Genomic DNA, 21,803 nt, shown 5'->3' with positions numbered 1-21,803 from the left:
CTTGGTTCTATTCATTTTACTCTTCATTATTTCATGCAAGTTTTTCCATGTTTTTCTAAACTCAACTGGTTCATCATTTCTTGTAGCACAGTAGTTTTCCATTACAATTATATACAACTTATTCAGTTATTCCCCAACTGATAGGCATCCCCTCAATTTCCAGTTCTTTGTCACCACAAAGAGATTTGCTATAAATATTTTAGAACATTTAGATTCTTTTCCTTTTTCTCTGTTCACCTTGTGAAACAGACCTAATGGTGGTATTTCTGGGTCAAAGGATATAAGTAATTTCATAATTCTTAAGGCATAATTCCAGATTGCTCTCCAGAATGATTAGATCAGTTTACAGTTACACCAACAGTGTACTAATGTCCCAGTTTTTCCATTTCTTCTCCAAAATTTGTCATTTTCCCCTTCTATCATTTTATCCAATCTGATAAGTGTGAGATGGTATCTTAAAGTTGTTTTAATTTGCATTTCTCTAAAAAATAATTTAGAGTATTTTTACATGACTCTCTCTCTACATGTGTATATATATGTGTGTGTGCCTATATATATAGCTTTGATTTATTTTTCCAAAAACTGCCTATTCATATCCTTTGACCATTTATAATTTGGGGAATGACTTATATCCTTATAAATTTAATAAATTTCTCTATATATTTGAGATATGAGGTCTTTGTCCAAAAAAACTGTCTATAAAATCCCCCTCCTCCTCAATTTTCTGCTTTCCTTCTGATCTTGACTACATTGGTTTTGTTGGTACAAACTTTAATATAATAAAAATTATCCAATTTATGTCTTACCTCACTCTCTACTTTTTGTGTATTCATCAAATGTTTTCTTATCCACAAATCTGATAGGTAATTATATTACATATTCTTATCCTAGGGTTTTAACTAAGAAATACTAAATAGAGTTGGAGTTTGGTATGAAATGTCTTCCACAATTGATTTAAAATTTTTCTCTGTGCTCTAATTGAAACATAACTCTGACTATCAATTTTTGTAGACTATATGATAATGATAAAAAGCATGCTGACTTATCCCACAAACAAGACTATGCTCTGTTTTTGAGATTCGAGTCAATAGAGAGTAAAGATACTTTTTCAAAAGCTGAAGAAGATGCTACTGAAAGTAAGTGTAAAAGTCTGCGAACATTGAAAAATACAATAAATATATGTGTTCAGCATGAGAAATACTAAAATATTTACAGAACTGCTTAAAACAAAGTGTATCTTGCATAAAGGAAACAAGTTAATTTTAGAAGATTTTTTATATCTTTTTTTTTTTTTTTGGTTTTTGGTTGGGCAATGGGGGTTAAGTGACTTGCCCAGGTTCACACAGCTAGGAAGTGTTATGTGTATGAGGCTGGATTTGAACTCGGGTCTTCCTGAATCCAGGGCCGGTGCTCTATCCACTGCACCACCTAGCTGCCCCCCATTTTTTTTATATATCTTTTGATGATCGGGAAATTTAATTCTTGATAGGAGATTACCAAGTTAAAAATCGACTACACATTTAGTATCAAGGTGGTTAGGGGATTAGGAAACTCGGATTATAATAATAATAGTACTTATTCATATTTCTATAGTATTCTAAGGTATATAAGGAGCTTTCTGCACAACAGTTCAGTGAGGTAGGTAATGTGAGTGTTGTTATTCCTATTTTCCAAATGAGGAAATTGAGGTTAAGAAAGGAAGATTGACATGTTCAGGGAATTCCAAATAGTAAGAACCAGTATTCAAACTCAAGTCTTTTCCTGGCTCCAAGTCCAAAGTTCTTTCTAACATGGCACACAGATTCTTTTCCTGTGCTACAGTTTTCCATTATAAATGGCAATGTATTTTGACATTATTTGACTGTCAAGATCAGGGGTGGGAACCTGTGACCTCGAGGCCACCTGTGGCCTTCTAGGTCCTTGGGTGCAGTCCTTTGACTGAGTCCAGATTTTATAGAAAAAATCCTTTTATTAAGGGGATTTGTTCTGTGAAGTTTGGATTGAGTCAAAGGACTCCACTTGAGGACCTAGAGGGCCACATGTGGCCTTGGGGCTACAGGTTCCCCACCCCTGGTCTGGGAAGATTAGGTTAAGCAGGTAGGTACCATACATTTTGGGGAGGGGAAGATTATAGATTCCAGAACGATAAAGTCAACGAGAATAGCAAAAGTGAACCCTGACTCTAAGGCAGAAACTGTTCCTTTCTGTTTTGTCCAGGGCCTGTTGAATATGTTTGGCCCTGATGATGTTTGTAGTAAGAAGATAGTCAGAGGCCTACCCCTAAATCCTATCCCTCATCGAAGGAAAGACATCTCACAATGAGCTTCATTTAGGGAAGCAATACCTAGTTATCCCTGGCCTGGAAGGTTTGTATCTTCCCTTTGCCAACAGTCAAGAAATGGGAACTTTCTTATAGGTTCCATTTGTGTTAACCTACACACAAATGTCCCACTTATTCAAGTATAACCGTTCCATTGATGTATTGGCACTTCATGATATCTTACGTTAATTGAGCAAAACTTTTGAGTATTATCTGAGTTCCCGAGGTATTTTTAAATACTCAGGAGTTTTATTGTCTTTTACAGGTCATCATTTTCACAAAGTGGAGTTAGCACTGACAGGTTCAGGACTCCCTGTCTTATTAAGTTTTGTACCAGGAAAAGTCCTTCATTTCACACCTTGTTTTATGGGTCAACGTTCAGAGATTTTGTGCAGCATACAAAATCATTCCAAATCACTTCCTGTAGTATTCAGCTTCCACAAAGTAGCTCATTTTAGAACTACTCCAGAGAAAGGAAAGATACATGAAGAAAGTATTCAGGTAATGCAATTGACCTTTCCTTTCAAATTGCTTTTAAAATATATGTAGGTCTGGAAAATACTGCTCATCATGTACACAAAAAACTTAGTTGGTCTCCTCATTTATTATTTTGATCTCTCATCCATCTTAGATATATAGGCTTTTTTTCCTTGTTACTCATCATTCACTGAAATTAATAAATATATGTTGAGTAGCACTACCATCAAGACACCCTGCTAGTTAATGTGGGAAATATGATGATGATAAGATGGCATATGACCTGTAGGTAGGAGTGTGCTGGAGCCAACTTGAAAGCTTGGTAGTGCCAATTACTAAATTTTCAGTGTAAGCGTTTATGTCTTGGGAATTAGCAAATGCTAACAATTCAGGGATTGATTTTCTAGACTTAAGAAAGTAATGGAGAAAATATTAATAATTCAGATTTAACTTAAAAATACATAGAGGGTACATTTGAGGGAGATGAAAGGGGAGAGCTATTAAATTTTACCAGTTTACCATTGCCTTTATGTATTTACAATGTAGTCGGGAAGGTAACAAATATACAAGGATAAGAAAACCCCAGTAAAAATGTAAATAATGGTTCAAGACATTAAAACTAACAAGAAAGACTTTAAACCAAAATATGTGTATATATTATACATACATAAACATATTTGTGTGTATGTATCACACACAAATATTAATAAAACATAGTAACTATGAATATGTGTATATATATATAATGTAAAAATATAAATACACATGCATACACACACATATATATATACATATATATATATATACACACACACATACACCAAAGTAGATAACATAAGGGAAAGCTACATTATAGGGATAAAATCAATAGCTGAGACACCCAGAGAATACTTAGATTGTGCATAGGAAGTATAATCCAAGGAAAGGACCTATACTAAAACCTATGGCCTAAGATATTGATAAATAAAGGCAGAAAATATAACCAAGAAACAAGTTGAACCAGGGATCCTAATGCAAGGAGATTTCCTCCCTTGGCTTTTGAAGTCAATGGTGTCACTAAGACTTGATGTGACAAGACTTGACTGTAATGACTTTGAAAGAATATATTTTTTTTAAAGGAAGCAGGGATAGGAAAAAGAAGAGAGTAGCATTAAGATATATTACTATTTTACTATTTTAATATCATATATTAGTCTTGTAAGAAAATCCAGGTATCAGGGAAGAAAACATGGGGGTAAAGATTGACTGAGGCTGAAACAAAGTGGATAAAAGATCATTGGGATATATATTACAGATTATTTGGATGTAAAGAGGAAAAAAATGAAGAATTCAGGAAATAGATACCAAGCTTCACGCTATTCTTGTGGAACAAATTGTCCTGTGAAGTTTGAATTCAAAGTTCAGAGTTCTTGAAGACCTAGAGGGTCACATCTGGCTTCAAGGTCGCAGGTTCCCCACCCTGTTAGATGATAAAGTCAGGATCCAAAAAGGTCTTGAAAGACTAGAACAATGGGCCAAACCTAGTAAGATGAAATTCAAGATGGATAAATGTTTTATTCTTAGGTTCAAAAACCCGACTTCACGAGTACTTAGTGGGGAAGACACAGTTAGACAAAGGTTTGTCTGCAAAAAGGTTTAGTGAGGGTTATAATGGACTTTAAGCTCAATATGACTCAAAAGTGTGATATGGTAGCCAAGAATACTACTGCAATTATAGGATGCATTAAGAAGAGCAGAATTTCCAGGTCTAGGGAGTTGATAATTCCTCTACCTACCCTGGTCATGTACAAGAGTTGCATAGAGTGGATTTGCAATCTGCATCATTGGAGGGAATATCCATTTCAATGAGATCACTGATCCATCATAGCTCCATATCTACATTAACATCTACATTCACCATACGCAAAACAGAATTGCAACCTTGGAATCATTTGTGATTCTTCCTTCTGCCTCACACTCAGTCAGTTCCTAGGTCTTGTTGATTACATGATGTCCATAATAACTTTCCACATCTGTTCCCCTTTCTCCACTCACATGTCCACCACCCTAGTTCAAACTCTTCCTTCTTACCTCTTGTCTGGACTATTGAGTAGTTTTCCAATTGGTCTCCCTGGTGTCAGTCTTTCAGTTCTTTAATCCTTCATTTACAGAGCTGCCAAAATAAAGCTTTCTGAAGTCCAAAGCACAGGTCCAACCATGTCAGTTCTTTCCTTAAAAAAAAAGTTAATTCCTCACGCAGGCATTGAAATCCTTTCACAATCTGGCTCTAGTCTGTCTTTCCAGACTTATTCCATGTTGCTTCCCTTCATGTATTGTCCATTCCAGACAAATGAGCCTACTTACTGAACTCAGCATTTCCTCACCTATCTCTATGCTTCTGCATAGACTGTTCCTCATGTCTGTAATGCACATTCTTCTCACCTCCATTTTTTAGACTCCTTAGCTTCCCTCAACACTGTGCTGAGGTCCTATGTCCCACAGGAAGAACTTTCCTTCTCTTCCTAATTGTCAGTGCTTTTTCATAATTCAAATTATTGTAGATTTGCCTATTTATTTATTTGTTGCATCCCTACATATAATGGAAACCTCTTGAGGGTAGAGATTGTTTTTCAGTTTTGTATTTGTATACTCAGCATCTAGCAGAATGCCTTGCACATCGTAGATGCAATATGTTTGATTAGTCAAATTGAGCCTATTACTTTTTGAAGACCATCTACATAGTTTTTACAAGTGTCTCAAAGGCAAGAAATCAAAAGTGTAGGTATTCTCTAAGGAAACTCACCATTGCCATGATAAAGTAATCTTTCTTTACATTTCACAGGAGAAGTCTCGCTCTTTTTTGTTGTCCTTTTATTATTAAGTATATGCATCATTATTTTTTTTTCAGAATGTGCTCTTTTCATTTGTGCCACATCAACTAGGCACATTTAAAGTAAAGCAATTCATGGATATACTTGGTTTTGTGGCAGAAGATGGTTTACATGTGCAAGTGAAACCTTTTCACCAAATAGAGTTAAGTTTTACTAGTATCTGCAAACCTACAACCAAGAGAATTGAGATGAAAATCATTCCCGGTATGCTACTGAGAAAACTTATTAGACTTTTTAGCAATAATTTAAAAACATCTTTAACTTATGTAAATCAAATTCATCTTTGTATATATATAAAATTATAAAATGGATTAATATAAATAGACCCACAGAAAAAGAATATTTGGGGGGGACACTTTGGTGCAGATGAAATCTTTTCAATATTGCTATTTCTCTTAGTCTTAATACTTCAAGTTGTTGGGAAATGTGAGGCAGTTAGGGATTAGAAGGAAGATTTTGGAAGGCACCAAGTATTATGTGGCTTCAGTCTTAGGACTAAGTCTAGGTGGTTTCCTTTTTCCTTCATGGCAGAAAATTATTTCTGTTCTCTGGGAAAGGAAAATTTTGATGGAATAAACATTTTCTGGAATTCTTGGACTGAGACTGAGTTAGCCTTTGTGAATGAGAAGCAGTAATAACTGACAGTTTAGAGAAGGAAGATTTGCCCAGCATTTCTGGGCATTTATAAAGCTATAAAATATTTTTTCTTTAAATCCCTTGTCAAGTGGGGAACCCACTTTAGGGTCTATGAAGGTAGATCCTTTTATTCATTAGAGATTCATGAAATTAAATCATGAGTGCTTTCTAAAGTTTTTGAAGGACTTATTTTAAATTTGATTTTAATAAATTACTAAATATCCATGGAAAATTGCAATGATACATTTAAATTAGAAAGTTATTGAATGGATTTGATTTTTTTATATTCTTTTTAAGGTCTAACACCTCTGATTACTAATGCCACTGGACAGTATGTTGTTGATGAAACAGGAGAGTACAAAAACTTTGCACCAGTAGCAATGCTGAAATCAAAATTGACATCCATCCATGATCACCACTTAAGTGCACCCTTGGGGAATGATGTACTGGTTGCCTTTCCTAATGACCGATGTGCTAGCCTCAGGTCTGGAGATCCACGTGTCGAAATCAGGTACTATGCTGATGATGTTAAACACAAAAAAGTAATAAATTCCAAAGTCACTTTAATGCAATTTGAATTAAGTACAGTCATAAGGAAAAATTTTTAAATTTTAAAATAAAGGATATCTTTTTGAATGTAAATTAAGAAAACTAAGATGTCTGTTTAGGATATAACATTGTTATACAGACAGTTCCTGCTTTACAAAAATTTGCGTTACACAAATTTGACTTTACTAAAGAATTTTGAAAGAAATCCTCATTCCAATTCCCTTGAAAATTGTGCAGAATTTCAGACGTGCAAGTGTTAGGAGAGACTGCGAGTGTAGATATTGAAACAGCAAAGCAGTTCCTAGAGTTCCTACAAAAATTAATAGAGGAAGGTCCCTACTTACTGGAATAAATCCTTAATGTAGAAGAAACTGAACTATTTTATCAATGAATGCCATCTTGAACCTAGGAAAAAAAAGTACTGACATAAAACTTTGAAAAATAGAATTACTCTTTTGCTTGGAGGGAATACATCTGGGACTTGCAAATTGAAACCTGTTCTTGTGCACCACTCAGAAAATTCCAGAGCATTGAAAGAAATTAAGAGACATCACAACCTGTGCATTATTTCATTACTTCAGAGGCATGGATCACCCTTATCATCCTAGAGCAATGGTTTATGCACTGCTTAATTCTCAAGAAGTTTTGTAATGATAATGGCATTCCTTTAAAAAATTCAACTTATTTTGGTTAACATCACAAGTCACCCTTCCCATCTAGATGATTTTAATGAAAATGTAAAAGTGGTCTACCTTCCCCCTACACCTACTTCATTATTACAACCTATGGATCAGGCACTAATTTGGAATTTTGAGGGATATTATTTACCCAGTAGGCATCTGCAACTTTGGAAGCAGATAAGGACTTGACATTGAGAGATTTCTGGAAATCCTGTAATATTTACCATGCAGTCCAGCATATTGCTAAGGCATGGGAAGGTATAACAAAAACAGATATAAAGAGTTTGGGAAAAAAGTTTGCCTGGGTTTTTTTCCCTATTTTTGTGGATTTGACAAAGATGAAATTTCTGAAGAAGTAAGTAACAAGATTGTAAAATTAGCACAAGAATTGGAGCTAGAAGTGGTTGAGAATGATGTGGAGCAGTTGATTGAGTCTCATGGAGAAGAATTGTCAAATGAGTTGCTAGCTGAAGAAGAAAGGGAAACTTTGCAATCTGATGTTGAACCAAAAAGGTTCATGACAAAACAGTTAGCAGAAGCATTTCATAATTCAAGTGATTTTTTCCTTATATTGAAAAGATGGATCCAAATACTTCAAGATTTTTAAAAGTTCAAAGACTAGTTGAAGATAGTATTGTTTGCTATTATAAAATATACAAGGATAAGAGAGAGCCACTGTCCAAATATCTCTTGATAAAAAAAAGTTCCACCACCAGCCACCAGTGACAAAGGTTAGGTGCAGTAGGTGTGGAGGGGCAATATACTGTACACTTCTGTTAACTTTACTGTACCGTACTGGGTATACTTTATCTTTTGTTTCGTAATTCTGTTTATCATGGTACAGCATTTAGTATATCTGCATTTTAGTACATTTTATGACTTGTGCAAAGACATTTTGTCCTTGCTTTTCTTATATAGGCTAACTGAAATGGGTGGGTAGGAGTAAATTCACATTGGGTAAAAATTGCTTTAAGCTGAGGTGTGTAGAATAGTTCACTCATATAAAGTGAGAACCGTCTCTATTTAAAAAGTCCCAATAATAAATAATTCACATTTGTAGAACAAATTTATAAATTTATAAAGCACTTTCTTTCCAATGACCCTATGAGATGGGTAGCAGAAACAAAGGGTTTCTCAAAGGTCTTAGTGTACTTTTAAGCTCTTAGGTAAATTATTACCTAACAGACCACATTAATAACAAGAACAAAAATCATATAATCAAGAAATGCTGAAAAAAGCTTCTGACAAAACACAACACCTATTTCTATTAAAAACACCATAGAAATATAGGACCACATGGACCTTTTTTTTTTTAATATGGTAGGTAGTAACTATTTAAAACCAAGAGATAGAATTTTAAATAGAGGGGATAAACTAGGTTTATGTCCAGTAAAATCAGGAATAAAGCAAGCATGTTCATTAATTTCACTTCTTTTTTTTATAATGCTAGAAATGCTATTTTAAAAAGAAGAGAAGAAGGAATCAAATAAAAAACATGGTCAAGATGGAAATAAAATTATTGCTTTTTGTGAATAATATAATTTACCTATAGAATGACAGTGCAACTTGAGTCCCAAAGCCTATTGCTGTGGGACTCTTTCCTCGTTTTTGGAGATCAATTCCCTATGCCTGTGTGAGAACAGGAAGGAGTTGACAAGAGTGGGAGATAGAAGAGCCCTTCAGTCTTTTCAAGTCATTGAATCTCTTTTGGTTTCTCCAGTCTCTTCAAATGCTTCTTGCTTTCAGTTTTGAGAGAGAAGATAGACGATGCCAATCCCCCTTTAGGTTTCTGAAGGAAAAGACTCTGGGAAGCATCCAAGACAAGAGGAGCCATCAATCTCCATCATATCCCTGTTCCCAGCTTGCTACACTAGTAACTTCAGGGAGTTTCCCCTTGGGTGAAATCTGGAATTCTCTCAATTGAACTGTTACCTCACTCCCAGTGGGAAAGTTACTTCCCTTTGTGTTGTCTAGTATATATTTTTCTTTGTATACTTTCTCTTATTTCTGTTTGGATATCAAGGTGCATAAATGTATTCATTTGCTAATTGATAATGTATGTTCATTGTAGAACTGATATTTGAATGGAAAGGATCAAGCTTTGGATATAAAACTTCTTCCCTCCATTAATGAAGCAGTGATCAGAAGTTAGATTGAACCTGAAAACCACATCCCCCTGACTATTGATAGTTAAGGCAATAGATAAATGTAATTCTAATTTAATGCTCCTTCTCTCTGAGGAAAGCAGAGTAGCCAAGGGTTTTGGTCCCAACTTGCCACCTCCTCTCCTGACAGGAGTTAAAATTTCTATTAGAGAGCAGTGGGGGAAGAGGAGGGTAGAGATTTTTATTCCTTCAATCCATAGAATAACACTCCATTTTTCATGTGGGAGATAGCTTCCCTTATACTAGTAAGTCAATTAAAATTAATTAAAAATTATCTCAGATAACTTTCAAGATATAAAATAAATCTATGCAAACATCAGTATTTCTGTTTATTAATAACAAGATATGATAGGCATAGGTTGAAAAGAAATTATATTTAAAATAACTACAGAATGCATAAAATATTGTAGATCTAATTACCAAGACATGTATAGAAACTAAATAAGTACTACTGCAAAACACTCTTTACAGACAAAACAGACATAAATAACTTTAAGAAATATTAATTGCTCATGAGTAGGTTAAGCCAGTGTAACTATCAAAATAACGGCATTAGTGCTGAAAAAATAATGAAATTCATATGGAGGAAGAAAAGGTCAAGATTCTCAAGGGAAATAATCAAAAAAGTGGGAAGGAAGAAGGCTTAGCAGTAACATTTCAAACTATACAATAAACCAGTAATTATCTGAATGATTTGATATTGGCTAAAAAATAGGTCAACCAATGGAACAGGTTAAGTACATAGTAAATAGAAGCATATTGACTTACTTGTCTACTGCCTAATAAACCTAAAGACTCTTTCAAGGACTCATTATTTGACAAAATTTTCTAGGAAAACTGGAAAGTAATCTTAAAGAATTTAGGTTTAGACTAGCAAGTCACATCATATATGATGATAAGTTCCAAATAGATAACATGACTCTCATATACTGTCTTGCTTGGAAATCTCCTAGCTTCCACTTTTATAGCTCAAATTGCCTATTGGACATCTTGAATTGTATGTCCTATAAATATCTTAAACTCAACATGTCCAAAGCAGAATTCATTATCGCTATTCTCCCCCCTCCCAAATCTCCCCTTTTCGAAACTTCTCTATTACTGTTGAGGGCACTGTTGTACTGCCAGGGATCTAGGTTTATGACTTCAGTATTATTTAGAAATTCTCATTCATACTCACCCCATATATCCAATCTATTGCCAATATCTTCTACATACATACCTTTCTCTTCTCTGACACAGCTTCTATCCTAATGCAAGCCCTTATCACTTCACACCTGGATTATTTCAGTAGGCTGCTGCTGGGTCTCCCTACCTGAAATTTCCTCCATTCAGCAGTCAGCATGACCTTTCCAAAGCCCAGGTCTGGCTATATTATATCCCTATTCAATAAACTCCAGTGGTTCCTTGTTACTTCTAGAATTAAATATAAAATCTTTAATTTGTTTTTAAAGCTACGTACAATCTTGCCTTTTCAGACCCTTCTGGTCTTCTTATGCTTTAGTTTTCTTCATGTACTCTACAATTCAGCAACATTAGCCTCATTGTCTCTATCTGACATAGCCTCTATCTCCCCACTCAGGGCCTTTTCATCATAAGTCCTCCTTACCTAGAATACTTTCCTTCCTTGTCTCTACCTCTCTGATTTGGTCCAAGACTTGGTTCAAATCTTAACTACATTGTTTAAGAGGCTTTTTTTTTGCCCTCTCACTCCCCCCGTTTTCCCCTCTAAGATTATCTCCAACTTACCCTCTATATATCTTGTAATTGTTTGCATGCTGTTCCCTATTAAAATGTGAGGGAAAGGAATATTTTTGCTATTCTTTTTCTTCCCAGCATTTAGCACAGTGCTTGGTACATAGTAAGTGCTTGTTGACTTGATTTGACTTAGATATAAGAGGTTTTGTCATAATACATAAAGAGAATATATGGAGATACCTTTCAGCATTATGGATTGGCTCAGAGTTCTGGCCAAATGAGGGATAAAAAGGATTACAGGAGATAAAATGGATAGTCTTGAATTCACAAAATCAAAAAAAGTTTTTGCACAAAGAAAACCAATGTAGCTAAAATTATATGGGAAACAATTAACAAATCTTTACAAAAAGTTTCTCTGATAAAGGTCTCATTTCTCAGTTATATAAGGACCTCATTAAAATTAAGAAGAATAAAAGCCATTCCCTAATTAATAAATCATCAAAGGATATAAACAAGTAGTTTTCAAAGGGAGAAATTGAAGCTATAAATAGCCATATTTAAAAAATGCTCCAAATCTCTAAAATTTAGAGAAATGCAAATTAAAGCGAGTCAGAAGTTATATCTGGAAAGTGACAAATGGAGAGGCTATAGGAAATGATGACCATTAATGCAATGTTGATGGAGCTGTTAATTGGGCTAGCTGTGCTTTGTCCAATCATTCTGGAAATAAATTTATAACTATATATTAAAAGTCACTGAACTGTGTATACTTTTTGAAACATTATAACTAGATCTATGTTTTTTTAGATTTATATTTTAAAAAGATTAAAGAAAGAGCAAAAGGAGTTCTACATGCAAAAAATGTTTATAGCAGTTGTTAAAAATGTTTATAAATACTCAGAAATGAAGGAAAGCCACATCAATTGGGGAATGGATGAAAAAATATGATATATGATTGTAATAGAAAATTATTGTGCCATAAGAAATGATGAAAGGCATGACTTTAGAGAAACCTGGGAAGATTTAAGTGTGAACTGATGCAGAGGGAACAGAACCAGGAGTGCACTTTTTACAGTAACAGAAATATTGTAAAGATAAAACAATTAGGAAAGATTTGAGAACTCTGATCAATGAAATGGCCAAGTAAGATCTCAGTGTACTGATGATGAAAAATGCTACTTTCCTGCTGACAGAGTTGATGGATTCATGATGCAAAATGAGAGATTTTTGGAGATGACTAATTTGGGAATTTGTTTTGCTAGACCATGCATATTTTTATAATGGTTTTGTTTTTGTTTTTCAATTGTGGTTGGGAGGTTGGAGAGAGAGAAAGTAAATGCTCATTAAAAAGATAAAAAAAAAACCCTAATGATTTACATCAAATGTAAGAGAAGTCATTCTGTTTTTCCTTTAATGATTATTATTTAAATTATAGTATATACATATGAGATAACTTTAAATTGGTATTTTCTTCTACTAAATCAAATGCTTTTTCATAGTCACTGAGCAATAGACAGTGAGATCTCATATTTTCTACATATTTCATTGTTTTATGATATAAAGAGGTAGTCTACTATGGAATGATATCATTTGTGAAGGCCTGCCTGTTTGCTTCTACTACCTGCATCAAGGATGTCTAAAATGTGTAGATAGACAATTCTTACATATTTTTAATATTGATTGGAAAGTAGTGCTGTCACATAAGATTTTTGGAAAGATGTAACAAAGATAATCTTGTTTGATGACCTCCAATCATCAATATGAAATGAGGCACATGCCATGGAGATGTATACTTAACAAAGATTTTTTTATCATGGTCACAGAGGAGATTCAGTGCAGAATTCAAGGTGAAGATTGATTCCCTATGTCTCCAAATATGTCTCTGAGGCCCATTTTCTTTACTTGTGAAACGAGATGAAGATTTGCACTATATACTTCGGAGGGTTATCATGAAGAAACTGCTTTATAAACCTTAAAGTGCTATTTAAATAGGAGATATATTATTATAATTATAGCTTAGTAACTCTGGGCAGTTCCTGTTTTTTAGTAATGGAGGGTAAGAATATCAATGATTAATGAAATTTGTAGAGTGTAAAGGGCGGATCCAGAAATGCATTTTTCTACCTTCCCATTTCTCCCTCTATATCATAAGTGAAAAACATCTATGAAAAATGGGAGAAATCTTGTGGGTGAATATAGCACATAATTTGGGCCTTAGTTTTATTTCAATTCAAATCAATAAACATTTATTAAGCACCCACTAAGGCAAGTAGGTAGTACAGTGGATAGAATGCCAGGCCTGGAATCAGGAAGACACATCTTTCTGAGTTCAAATCTGGCCTCAGACCTTTACCAGCTGTGTGACCCTGGGTAAATCACTTACCCCTGTTTGCCTCAGTTTCCTCATCTGTAAAATGAGCTGGAGAAGGATATGATAAGCCACTCCAGTATCTTTGGTAAGAAACCCCAAATTGGGTCATGAAGAGTTGGACATGAACGAATCAACCCAACAACAACAATAACCTGCCATGTGCTGTACGAAACACTGGGGATACAAATAAGAAAAAGAAAGCTAGTCCCTGTCTTCAAGGAGTTTACAATCTAAGAGAGGAAGACAATATACAAAAGGAAACTAGAAAGAGGAAGGGAACTCGAGGGACCTCCTGGTGTGTGGGTCTCTTGTTCTGTGGATTTCATAACAAGCAGAACTATAGATGGAAAGTGTGGAATATTTATACATTGTTTTTCATTGTTAAGAGCTTCTTCACAGAACTCTGGGAAATTAAAGAAAATGCATATTTTATAATTGAGTTCATCTCTTGGTTAGGACAATTTTTTAAACTCTTGTGAATAAGTTTAGATTTGATTCTATTCTCTTTGAATTCCTATTGCCAGTAATCCAAATAACCTGATTGCTGTATCATCAAAGTTTTGTGCAGGGAGGATACAATGTAGCAATTCCTCAGCATTTTCCACTGTAAACATTGATATCTTACTTTAAAACTAGTTTCAAGTTGCATGACATAGTATGAAACAAAAATTCATTGATGCCAACTTTTCATATATTTAGGACCATTTTCACGAAAGTTGCGAGATGCAATTATGTGGATCCCGAATTTGCATATACTAAAGAGGAAGAAATACAAATACAAGAAAATAAAGACTACTATGCTAACTTCACTTTGAAATTGGCAAAGTGTAGAATGCAGAGGAAGTCAGAAAGGTAAAGTACACTTCCTAAAATGATAGGAGAAAACTAGTAGGCATAAAGAGTCAGAAGTTCTTATTTTATTTCTTGTTCCCCCTCCCCATTAATTTCAATATATATTTAAAAATATTTAGTTGAACAGAAGAATTCTGTTAATTCTTTAGTAAAAGATTTTATTTTTTTTGTTAGTAGTAATTTCAAAATAAATATATTTGAAGCTATGCTTTCTAACATTTTTTTACATTTATTTTTTAATAGGGCATTTAAACTCTCAGATAATGAGATAGATATTGGCATGAAACCAGGAGAAGGATTGAAGTCACCTCACCTATCAGTTTCACAAATATTTGAAGAGATGACTGAACCTATAAAATTGCCTCGAAAAGACAATTTCCTTCTAAGTACTCGAAATTTGGCAGCAAAAGAGACAGAATCTCTGCAAGAAAATGTAAGTTTAGTGTGAATCTATAAGTGTACTTAAATCAATGTAAGCTAATACTGAAAAATTAATTTTGATGTAAGAAACCATTTGTCATTTCTTATAGGTTATTAATGTAGTTAATCACAACCCATCCACTCCACAAGCAAAAGAAGATTGTAACTTAATTTTGACACCAAAGCAACTTCATCAAGTAGTAATTGGTAAGATTTGACAAAATACCACAATGCTCTTGATAGACAATATTGTTATAGCCATATCCTCTTAGACTTGTATTTAACTTGAATTCTGTTAGAATTGCACTTGAATATAAATCTGGCCACAACTTTGATTACTATCAACAATTATGAATCTCATTATATCAAGTTTAAATTCAATTTGCCTTAATTTTTAGCTGGACAAATAAAGCAAATCCTGAGATTCATCCCTGTAGAATAGTTTCAAAATATATCTACTTAAAAAAGCTACTGGCCCTTGTTTTTAAACTGTATTTTTGTTGATATCTTTTATTTTACATTGACTTCACTTCCCTGTCTCTTCCCCATCACGCCATTCATTGTGACAAAAAGTTTAAAAAGGAAGAGAAAAAAAGTAGATTAGGAAAACCAACCAAGACATCAATCATGCCTGATAATACCTACAATAATTTATACCTATATTTCTCCCTTCTGTAAAGAAGGAAGAAAAATTCATCATTTTCTCAACTCCTCTCCAAGGCCAAGCTTAGTCATTATGATTATACAGTATGCAATATCCCCTCCTCCCCTTTAAAAAAAGTCCCTTTTATTTGTGTTGTTGTACATTTATTTGTCTGGTCTTATTTCACTCAATATCAGGTCATGAGTCTTTTTCTGCTTCTCTGAATTCTTCACATCCTTTGTTTCTTGTAGCACAATAATATTCCATCACATTTTTGTACCATCATTTGTCTGGCCATTTCTCAATGGATGGCCATCTTCTTTGTTTCCACTTTTTTGTTACAAAAAAAAAGTATTGTTGGCCCTTCTTAATGATGATTATGGCCAAATTAATGAAGTATAAAATGATCATTGTGGCTTAAAGAAATGTAAAACCAGTGCTATGAATTTTCAAATGTTAATTAATTCCTATTGACAACACAGTATCTTTAAGGTTTTGCTTAATCTTATAAGGCCTTCAGCATTTTGGTCCTTTCCATTTTGTTTTGTTATAAATGATGATGGATTGATCAATGGATAGAAGCCTTTTATTCTTCAATGTCCAACTTAATCACCTATCCAGAAGCAATTTCTTCTTTTTTGAAATTCCATGGAATGATATTATTATATTTTTGTATTTTTCCTTTAATTGTAGTTATTCATATATTCATATTCTTTCTCCTGTTAGATTGTAAACACCATGAAGATCTGAACGCTACATCTTTGTTTTCTGACAATACACAGCACAAAAAGTGCTCAACAAATTTTTGTTGAGTGAATGAAGTTTATTTTCAATACTATATAATTATTATTATTATTATTATTATCATAGTATTATAGCATGGGTGAGGTCACTCGTATATTCATTTATTTATTCAGAAATATTTATGGCACCTAGTATGTACAAGAAATTATGCTAGATGCTGTGTTGATTGTGTTCCTAGTCTCTAGGAGCTTACAAGTTAGTTGGAGGAATAAGACATATATACAAATAAATATACATAAATAATCCAATATGTGACAGTATAAGATAAATGACCAATCAGTGGTCTGGATAAATTCAGAAGAAGACATCAATTATTGTTGGAGTTCTCAGAAAAGGTTTTATTCATTTACTCAAAATGTTTATTACACTTTTAGTATATGCTAGACTTGGAAGGCAGAAATAAATATAAATAAATAGATTCTGTCTTTAAGGACTTTACAAGCTATTAGGGAGCTTGACAAATAGACAGGATTTGAGCTAGGCCTGAAACATTAGTAGGATTATGATAGATAGATAGATAGATAGATAGATAGATAGATAGATAGATAGATATGAAAAAAGAAGGCATTTTAGACAGAATGGATGGCAGAGCAAATTCAAAGCAATGAAAAATATAAAAATGGAAGAGTAAAAAATGTATAAAAATGTAATGTTATCAGTTGATCTAGGAGAGGAAATCAATTGATTAAGGCTGTCCTGATCAATTCTTGCCACCACACTCTCCACTCAGTTAAACATTTGCTGTCCTCAGAACATCAATTGGGGCACTCTTGGCACATTTATCCACAGTGTGATGGAGAGGTTGAAGAACTGACCTTGAAACAAGGAAGAGCTGAATTCAAGTCCTATCTCTCTGCATACTAGGTGTATGACCCTCACCAAATCACTTAACCCCTCAAGGCCCTAGGCAACTGTCTAAAATTATAAATTGTAAAGAAAGTACCCATTCAGGTTGGTTGAAGGAAAATTCTTATTTGAAAGTTAATTATGCCAACAAAACCAAGGTCAGGTCTCTATCTTTATCCCTATCCCAAACTTAGACATCTTCTTAGTGACCCAGAGAGCCTCACACATTAATCTTTCAAGTGCCTTTCCCTAATACCTTGTACTCAGCAAATTTCATACAATACAGATCTTGGACAATCTGAAAATCAGCAAATTTAATTTATTACAAAAATTAGTGGATCACCTAACAAAGAAAGTCTCTAGTTATTTATGCCTATGGTCACATAACGTCCACCACTTGGGCAGCTGAATCTATCTCCCTTCCTCAGAGCACTGATCATGCTTTTTGGGCTTTCCCTTTCAGCCCCATCAAAATCTTTCATCCCTTTTTCAATCTGGGAAAAAATTAACTCCCAGTTAACCATTCAAAAGCATTATAGTATTTTGTACGACTAGTTCAGTTCAATCATTTTTCAGTCATGTCTGACTCTTTGTGACCTCATTTGAAGTTTTCTTGTCAAAGATACTGGAGTGGTTTGCCATTTCCTTCACCAGCTCATTTTATAGAAAAGGGCAAACAAGGTTAAGTGACTTGCCCACGGTCACACAGCTAGGTATGAAAGCAAATGCTCTTGGGGAGGCTAAGGCTAGCAGAACTGCTAAAGCCAATTGGATGTTCATACCAAGTCAGGCACTAGTACAATAACTCCTCAGGAGTAGGGGGCAGGGGTAGAGGCTGAGGGGAGACCACTAGGATGCTTAAGGAGAGGTGAACTGACCCAGGTTTAAAATGGAGCATGTTGAATCTTTTGTGTAGATCAACAGCAGTGTTGGTCCTATGAGTGGGTGTTGCCCTTTCAGCCTGAATAAGATCAGCTCACACACATACACACACACAAAATTAGTATGATATTGTGGGAGTAATGAATGTAGGAATTCCATGCAAATCAGATTCTAACTAGAAATCTGTATTTGATGAAAAACTTGGAAATACTTCATCATCAAACTTCAAATGAAATCACAGAGTTGGAAAACAAGATCAGAAGATTAGAGATTTAGAGCTTAGAGGAAAAGATAATGAGCTCAGTTTGGGGCATGTTAAGATTAGAATGTCTACGGAACATCCAGTTCAAAATGTTCAAAAAAGTAATTGGAGATATAAGATTAGAGGTCAGTAAAGAGATTAGGGCTGGATAAATTATTCCAAGAACAATGAGCACAGAGATGATTAAATCTGTGGGAATGAGCAAAATTTTAGAGATCAACATACATTATGCAAGGACATAGTGGAAACTGGCTATAAAAACTTAGCACTTCCTGAATACCCAACTTCTCTTTGCTCTCCCTCTCCCCAGTCTTCCACAAAGGGTAAGAAGGTGGTGGAAGAGAAATGAATGCTTTCAATACTACTCATCAGTAATGAAAAAAGTGTGCTTCCATTCTCCAGCCTCTTCTTTTTTCTCTTTTTCTACATCTAGAAAAAATTTTTGGTACCAATATATAGTGAAGCAAAATAAATTCCCACATTGGCCACATCCAAAATATATGTCTCATACTACATATTGAATCCATTATTTAATATTGAACCAAACACATATTCCTGGTATAAATCCAACTTTGTCATAGTATATGGTCTTATTAATACATTCATGTGATTTCTTTTCTAATAGGATTATTGGGCTAGAGTTTTCTTTCTTTGATTTGACTCTCCCTGGGCTAAGTATAAGACCGTATTTATAACATAGAAGGAATTTGGTAGAACTTCCTATTTAACTATTTTTCAAACAGTTTATTTAATATTTTGGAATCAATATTTTTTAATATTTCAAATATTTTGCTTGTATATCTATGTTCCTAGGGTTTTTTCCTTTGGGAATTTGTTTATGACTTCTTCAATTTCTTTTTCTGAGTTTGGGTTATTTGTTACTTTTATCTTGTTCTGTTAATCTAAACAGTTTATAATTTTGTTAATATTTTTCCATTTCATTTAAGCTGTCAGTTTTACTGGTACATAATTTGACAAAATAGTTTTTAATAATTTTTTTTTATTTCATCATTTGCTATTAATTTCCCCTTTTCATTATTGATATTAGTAACTTCTTTCTTTTAAAATCAAATTTACTTAATGATTTATTTATTTTCTTGTTTTTCTGCAACAAATCAGCTTCTAGTTTAATTTATTAATTCAATCTTTTGTTTTCAACTTTGCTAATCTCTGTTTTTTAAATTCCTATTTTGATGTTCAATTGAGTTTTTAAATTCAGTGTTTATTTGGGTTTTCTAGTTATTTTTAGTTGCATGCTCAATTAATTGATTTATTTTTTTCTCTCTTTTGTTAATGAAAGTATTTATTTCCAGGGACTACTTGGGATGCATCCCAAAAGTTTTGGAATTTTGATTAATTATTTTCATCATCTTTAGTAAAATTGTGTTTTATTTTGATAATTTGTTATTTGACCCACCAATTCCTCTGGATTATATTATTTTTGTTGTTGTTGCTGTTCAGTTATTTCAGTTGTGCCTGACTCTTTGTGACCCCATTTAGGATTTTCTTGTCAAAGATACTGGAATGGTTTGACATTTCCTTCTCCAGTTCATTTTATAGATGAGGAAGTGAGTCAAACAAGGTTAAGTGACTTGCCTGGGATCACACGGTTTCCAATTAATTTTAAATTCTTCTGTTGATGACCCTTTATTGAACAGATTTTTATGTTATTTTGTTCAAAAGAGGATACATTTAATATTTTTCCTTTTCTCCATTTGTTTGAGACATTTTTATTGTTAGCCAATAAACATTTATTAAGTACCCATTATGTATCAGGTACTGTGCAAAGCACTAGAGATAAAAAGAAATGCAGAAGACAGTCTCTGCCCTCACACAATCTAATGAGAAAGACAATATGCCAAAAACTATGTAAAAACAAGATACATACAGGATAAATTGGAGATAATTAACAGAAATAAAGCATTAGAATTAAGGAGGACCAGGAAAGACCTCATGTAGAAGGTCAGATTTTGTCTGGTCCTTGAAGGAATCCAGAAAAGGCAGAAATGAAGAAGCAAAGAATTCCAAGTATGTGGGGTGAGTGGGGATGGAGGGGAGGGACATTCAGTGAAAATTTCTTGAGTTGGAAAATGAAATGTCTTGTATGAGTAACTGCAAGGAGGCTAGTGTCACTGGATCACAGAGTTCCTGGCAGAAGAAAAGAGTGGAGATTGGGAGAAGAAAAGCATAAGAAGTCTGGAAAAGTGAGAGGGCAGATTATGTAAGGCCTTGAACATCAGAATATTATGTATTTGATCCTGGAGGTGATAGAGAGCTGCTGGACTTTACTGAGTGTGTGTGTAGTGGTGTTACATGGTCAGAACTGGTCTTTCAGGAGCTCACTTTGACAGCTGAATAGAGGATGGACAGAAGCAGGGAGACACTTGGGGCATGGAGATAAACCAATGAGCTATTGCAATAATCCAGGTGTGAAGTGATGATGTCCAAGACCAGATTGGTCACAGTGTCAGAGGAGAGAAAGTGGTGTATATGAAAGATGCTATTAAGGTCAAATTGGCAGGCCTTAGCAACAGATTGAATATTGTGGGTAAGACAGAATGATGAGACAGAGTAGTTGAGGATGACAGGTAGATTGTGAGCCGGGGTTACTTGGAAGATGGTGGTACTGTCAAAAGCAATATGCAAGTTAGGAAAAGGTGAGAGTTTTAGGGGAAAAATATGTTTTGAATGTGTTTAGTTTAAGATGTTTATTAAATATTTAGTTCTAGATGTCCAATAGGTAGTTGGAGATTTGAGACTGATGATCAGCAGAGAGGTTTGTCTTGATAAGAAAATGTGGGGATCACCATTATAGTGACAATAACTGAATCCATGGGAGTTGATGAGATGCCAATTGAAATAGTATAGAGGAAGAAAAGAAGATTCAGTCAGTAAATGTTAAGGGCATACTATGTGACTGGCACTGTGCCTGGGGTTACAAATTCAAAAAAGAAAGTCCCTGACATTAGGGAGTGTGGGTAAGGCAACACACAAGAGAAAAGTGAAAAGTGCAGAGGTGGAGAGGAAGGTACTCAGCATAGGGGCATGATGGAGAAGTCCATCATGGAGAAGGGTTGCAGCTGGGTGGGAAATGAGGAGGACGTAGGCATGACCTGGATGAAGGTCCAGCAAAGAAGACAGAAAGAATAGACAGAGGCATAGGAGGAAAACGAGGAAAGAAAAGTATCATGACAACCTAGAGAAGAAGATTATCAAGGAGTGTGATCAGCCATGTCAAAGGCTATAGAGAAGTTAAAAAAAAAGATGAAGAATGTGGAAAGACTCTTAGATAAGGCAATTAAGAGACTGTTAGTAATTTTAGAGAGCACAG

The 21,803-nt window shown here is 34.2% G+C and overlaps 1 protein-coding gene across 1 annotated transcript in view; it reads left to right on the top strand.

Annotated features, from left to right (window-relative positions):
- The window catches only part of CFAP47 (cilia and flagella associated protein 47), an 857,531-nt gene that overhangs the window by 53,207 nt on the left and 782,521 nt on the right, over window positions 1–21,803 (top strand). Inside the window, exons 7-13 of the mRNA XM_027875456.1 lie at window positions 1,012–1,136; window positions 2,586–2,821; window positions 5,685–5,871; window positions 6,601–6,814; window positions 14,463–14,615; window positions 14,859–15,048; window positions 15,146–15,242. Coding sequence (XP_027731257.1) covers window positions 1,012–1,136; window positions 2,586–2,821; window positions 5,685–5,871; window positions 6,601–6,814; window positions 14,463–14,615; window positions 14,859–15,048; window positions 15,146–15,242 — 1,202 coding nt within the window. The remainder of the gene's footprint in view (window positions 1–1,011; window positions 1,137–2,585; window positions 2,822–5,684; window positions 5,872–6,600; window positions 6,815–14,462; window positions 14,616–14,858; window positions 15,049–15,145; window positions 15,243–21,803) is intronic.

The sequence above is a fragment of the Vombatus ursinus genome, unplaced genomic scaffold, assembly GCF_900497805.2.
Source record: "Vombatus ursinus unplaced genomic scaffold, bare-nosed wombat genome assembly UNPS02014809.1, whole genome shotgun sequence".
In the NCBI taxonomy this organism is placed as follows: Eukaryota; Metazoa; Chordata; class Mammalia; order Diprotodontia; family Vombatidae; genus Vombatus; species Vombatus ursinus.
This window is presented reverse-complemented; position numbering and strand designations above follow the sequence as displayed.